The sequence below is a fragment of the Curcuma longa genome, chromosome 16 (assembly GCF_044706935.1).
Source record: "Curcuma longa cultivar G26 ecotype Majalengka, Jawa Barat chromosome 16, ITB_CL_G26_1.1, whole genome shotgun sequence".
In the NCBI taxonomy this organism is placed as follows: domain Eukaryota; kingdom Viridiplantae; phylum Streptophyta; class Magnoliopsida; order Zingiberales; family Zingiberaceae; genus Curcuma; species Curcuma longa.
Window position 1 is genome coordinate 7,043,633 of NC_133876.1, and position 5,965 is coordinate 7,049,597.

At 35.7% G+C, this 5,965-nt stretch overlaps 1 protein-coding gene across 1 annotated transcript; it reads right to left on the reverse strand.

Annotated features, from left to right (window-relative positions):
* Positions 1-2,191: 2,191 nt before the first annotated feature.
* On the reverse strand, positions 2,192-2,746 carry LOC141848006 (RING-H2 finger protein ATL80-like). The gene has a single exon (XM_074736118.1). It carries the CDS (start codon positions 2,744-2,746, stop codon positions 2,192-2,194), a length of 555 nt encoding a protein of 184 aa, XP_074592219.1.
* Between the last annotated feature and the right edge of the window lie 3,219 nt (positions 2,747-5,965).

Below are 5,965 nucleotides of genomic sequence, written 5' to 3' on the forward strand. Positions count from 1 at the left end.
GTGGATCAATCAGACGGGCAAGGCGCCAAAAAAAAAATAATATAACCGACAGCTCGAGGAGTGTCATCGACGGCAGCTACGTGTCCCGCACTGCTTACACTGGGCCGCCGATACATCCTACCGTGGACAACGGGCGGACCAGATTCAAGAATGGTTCGATGCGTCTCATATCCGCCGTCAGTCTTCCCATCGCCCAAACAAGATATTCCTCGGAATGTTCCTCTTCGAAATCGTGCGGAATTCGGGGAAGCATGGACGGTTCTGATCTTGACACGTGGGTGCACTGCATCGCTCGGGGGGAGGAATCCGGCCCGTGCATTTATTAACTTTCCAGCTAACTGAAATTTAAAAGTCAACACAAAATCAATTAAGTCAGACTTTTGTTTAGCTTACGTGGACAACTTATTATTATCTGAATTTCGAATTCTTAACGTAGATTTTGAATCTAAATAAATATTTAGTATCCAAAGTTTGTGATTTGAATGGGTTCTTTGACATTATTATACGGTTCAGCTAATTAAAAAATTGTTTATTTTCAAGAAATTTTTGTTGGTTCTCATTTTTTTTTAAAAAAAAAATATAACAATATTAAAAGATACTTATTGAAAATCTTATATCTTTCATAGATATATATATAGTCACGTGGAAATTGCTTTAGGCACGTGCAATGCACGTGAACGTTTGGACGATGTGTGTTATCAATGCACACGTGTACATTGTGTGCAATGTGGCACGTACATGTGTGCATGGGAATGAAATTCATGACAATATTTGGCACCGACACAACCACCGCACAAATTTAATTAAGTTGTACAACCAATTGACCTAATGATTAAATGAAGTGATATTTTGGCTCCACGGTTACGTGGTAAAATATTTTTAAAATAATAAAAAAATAGATTTTAAATTATAAATAAATTAAATATTTTTGTGTATATATATATATATTTATTTAAAGATAGATAAATTAACTTTGGAATTAGTGAGGTAAAATTTGAATACCTACAACATGGTGGGAATTTCATCATCACATGTAGCTTTCCAGCTAGCTAGTTGAACTATGCATGGCATGGTAATTAAAGATCATAGTCATTAATATTGCTAACTCACTTTCTCAATTCACTTATGCTATATTTGGATATGATAAGAAGAAGATTCATTAATAAAAAGGAAGAGAAGGAAAGAGACAGAATATATTTATGTTTCTCTTTCGTTTGAGACGAAAATAAAGTTTATTAATGTAACATATATTATTTTATTTAAAAGAAGTAAATAAAAAAATTAAATATCTAAAATTATAAAATATTCATACTTTTTAAATTAAACAATAATTTTATTTTTTATAATATTAATATATTATTTTATAAATATAAATTAATTATTTTTTAAATAAAAAATTAAATTTTTATATAAAAGTTGATCGTATTATCTATTACTCTATTAGATGAACTAATAGATTATATTCATAAATTTAATTTACATAAACTATATGTTCAATATACGAGCTTCGCTGCATTATTTTGAAAAAATATTACTCTATTGATTTTTTTATTTTATAAGTTTTTCATGAAACATCACAAATATTATATTGTTGCAATATGTGATAATGATTTGAAGTGACAGATATATTCGTAATTAGAGAATGATCAACCTACAGATCTATTGAACAAAGAAAAAAAATTATAATTACTTGACAACAAATCGAGATTTCAATGAAGAAGAAATTAAAAGAGCAAAAAGATCGGGCGAAAATTTTAAAAAATTTAAATTAAATAAATTATTTAAAAATTAATATTTTAAAGTAGAAATAAAATTAAAATAAATAATATTTAAAATTATCTTTTTATTTTTAATATCTCAAATTAGAATGTAAAAAATTATTTTTCATAGATAAAAAAAAATTAAATTTTACCTTTCCTTACTCTTCCTTACCTTTTCCTCCTCTTCCTTCACTTAGCTTCTTTACAAATAAAGTTAAAAGTTTTCTTCGTCTTATCTACCTTTTCTTCCCCTTCCCTAGCTCGCTTCCAAACAAAGCTTATTATCAGTATATATATATTTATATGTATATATATATATATATACATACTGATCGATCGTCTATTTATGAACAGGGTTGTATATATTTTGCATGCTCACTTTCTCCCTTTAAAGTATTTGGTCTAATTCTTTCAGTGACAGTAATTCTCGCCTACGGGACGCCCGGACTGTACTCGCCGGCGGAGCTCGGCTCGCCGTCGCAGTCCCTATTTGACGGGGGAACGACCAGGATCCGGCGGCAAGAGGGGCAGGACTGGTGGGACCCCAGCCACATGTCGACGCACACAGCGTGGAAGCCGTGGCCGCACTGCGGTAGCACCCTCACCCGGTCGCCGTCCATGAACTCCGCGAGACAGATGGCGCAGAGCTCAGCCAGCTTCTTTGCCGCGGCGGCGCAGGCGGAGGAAGAGCCGAACGAGAGCGTGGGCAGAGAGCGGAGGATGCTCTGCGTGATCCCTGGATTGACTGCCGCCGCCCCCGCCAACGGCGCTTGGACGAGCAGGGCCGAGGATTCGGGGGCGGCGACGGTGGGGGATGGCTGGAGTGAGGCGAAGCGGGCGACGAGGGCGAGGCCGACGACGCAGAAGAGGGCGCAGAGGAGGGAAGCGATGATCACGATGAGGTCGGTGTCGACGGAGACTGAAACAGGCGGCTCTGCTGCGGTGAGGTCGCCGGTATACTGGATAATCCTCAACAGAGATGTCATCGACAGAGAAGAAGAAGGAGGAGGAGGAGGAGGAGGAGGAAGAGAAGGAGAAAGGAGAGTTCAGTTTATTGGGTTGAAAGGAGTGAATTGCGTAATTAATATAAGACAGTCCCTAGTGCTGTAGTGCAAATGTAATTAAAGGTTAAAACAAAATGATAATCTTAAAATTACCAACTTGTGTTGGAAAATGATAATCCAAAGCTTGTAATGCTTCACTTTGATATATCAAATCAAATCATGCATTTTACTAGACCGCGTAAGCAAAGTTTCAGTATTATGGAAATCAAGTAATCAACTTTCATAATACTTAAATCAGGTATTATATTCAGCTCCATAAGTCAATTTCATTCAAACCCTAAATTTTTCAGAATCAATATATTTTTAAAAACTTCTTTAATATATTTATATATTTATATTTGGATCTAAATTTAATAATATAAATTGAGAATAGTAAATTAAAATGAGAGTATATCTTTAAATTTTTACTCTATCAACTAAAAATTCACTACTTTCTATTTACACTATTGAATTCAAATCTAAGGGCATAAATATGAAATAGGTTTTCAAAAGTATATGTTGATTTTAGTTTAAAATGATTCGAAGTTCTTTAGGTCTATTAATAAATTTTGGATAAAATTGACTGATGAACCTACATTAAAAAATTTAAAAATTTGATCATTTTCAAATAAGGAGATTTTTAAGAGTTTATTAGTATGTTTGTTAGTAAGTATCATTATTAAATCTTATAATAGTTTGTGATAAATTTTATTAAATTTTTAAAAATTTAAAAATTTATTGTTCTCAATGATTAATTTTTTTTTAAAAAAAATCAATCAAATGAAATTAATTAATAGATCTATAGAGAAAAAGAAAAATATATTTTAGAAATATAATATATGGTTTAGATATTATGAAATTTGAATAGGCAATTTAAGTAATACCAAAACTTACTGCGGTTCAGTAAGTTAAAAGGTAATCTGCAGGCAAATGCGCACGATAGTTTTCCATTATTAGAAGTGCAATGAAAGAATGCGACAGGAAGAGAGTGCACGTTCTCAAGTGCATGGGCATTTTTCTTGTAGGAGAATGGCTGATCAAGAACCGGACAAGGAAGATTACGTGTCGACGTGTCGTTTTCGCTTTAGGTGCTTCTGTGGAGGGCCACTATTTATTTTTTATATATATAGTAATAATAATAAGTATGGAAATAAATAATTTTAATTAAATTTAAACTGTTAAGCAATGAAAATTTCCCTAGGATCATGGCTTCCAAATTATAAATACGATGGAGAGATAGTCGATCACACTAATGTATACTTGGCCATCAATGAATCAAAAGTGTTGAACAAGTACGTTTTTCATATTTTAAAAATAGTAATTTTGTCCAAATTTTCCTTTTCTCCCGATCATATATGTAAACGAGTTGCTTTATCATTTATTAATTACACGCTCAAATAGATACTTAAATGAGTTGTGTTATTGATTGATATATCTTGATCAAGAAAGTTAAATTTTGATCCAGATAGAGATAATATATTGGATTTTTGATTGGTTCAGTACCTGACTCCGCGCTTGGCTCAATGCCTGATTCCATGCCCCACTCCACGCTTGACTCCATGTCTGATTCCGCGTCTAACTCCACACCCTACTCCTTGCCTGATTGGCTCAACATCTGATTCGGTGCTCAATTGACTGCTTGGTCCTCTAGACGGAGCCCGACTCCTTAGTCGGTTCTGTCTCGTCGAGTCCTCACGCTTGCCCAAGTAGCTTCACTCCACCAACCCTACTTCCCTCACTCATAGCTGCTTGAGTGACATGTGGAAGGGTAAATTATTCAACGGTAAATCACTTACCACATTCAATACAACATGACCTTTTACCATGCTAAGCATGGGTGATGGGACCATCCCTTACCATAATGAGATATTTTTATTACTTTCAATGTGACATCTCCACGGATGGCCCAATAAAAGGACCCCGCTTCCCACGGGCCTAGGTATGCAAACACAGTGGTGTACACACTCTCTACCTTTATTGTTCTTCTTCTCCATCTTCGATGGACGAGAGACTGACTTGAGCATCAGAGTGGTTGAGCCAGGGCACCCTTGACCTCAATTCTAATCATTCTTCTTCTCTTTAAAGCTCTACAGGAACATTGTCTTCTCCAATTGCTTGTGGGGTTCGTGCGACTTTGTCAACATGAAAGTCAAGTATTCAATGATTCATCCGGAAGCAATCTCAAGCAGGAACATAATTGACGCTGTTTGTGGGAATACTGAGCTAGGATCCTGAATCGAGACATGCTGATGGATGACCTTGAAAGACCAACCATCATCACCAAGACCCACAATGAATTCAACAAGGTTGTGACCACTGTCGTCTAGGCGACCTCACAACATCAACCTAGGGCTCCCACACCACCTTTGAGGATACCATCCATGTCAATGGAGGTGCCGCAGATCCCTACTCGAAGGCTGCAACACCAAATGGAGGCACCGTGGGCTCCCATTGCTACTCTAATTTGGAGGGCAGAGGAGTATGATGTATCTATGGAGCCGGCAGCAGGTGGAATGCCCCTAAAGATTTGGCTAGGGGCAAAGCTTTGGGATCAACTCTATGTGTTGCACATGCATGTTTACATGTTTTACATCATGCGCAATAAAAATAAAATAAAATAATAATTAAATATAATTATTACAACACTCGCAACATATGCATGCAAATACAATAGGTATAAGACATAACTGAAATTTAAAATTTTTAAAATAATAAATATTCTATGCATACTTGGCGTATGACGCTCAATGAAAATGATATTAACCGAGGGGCCCTTGTCAAAGTTTCACCGCTACTGGTGATCCATGCCAAGTGCTTTTCTGGATGACTTCCCAAACCACAAGTTACGTCATCGTTTTTGGTATTAGCCGTCGAACAACAACGATCGATACGAGAGAAAATCCTAACATCAAAAACACACAATAATACACGTCATGTTCATTTTTGAGGTTTTCTAACTATTATTGACAATCAAATTCCCGAGTAGTTACAAAGTAGGGAAAAGTATCAAAACACTTTTTGAAAAAGATGGAAAATAGAATGTCTGGAACACTTTCAGGTAACAATAAAAAATATCCAGAATTGTACAAACTTTCGATAGTAATATCCCAAGGGCAACCCAAGGTTCCGGATGCCTAACTTCCTTACAGCAACTCCGGCAGC

Coding starts and splice junctions, on each gene's coding strand:
- LOC141848006 (XM_074736118.1), bottom strand. CDS start 2,746: ATGACATCTCTGTTGAGGATTATCCAGTATACCGGCGACCTCACCGCA.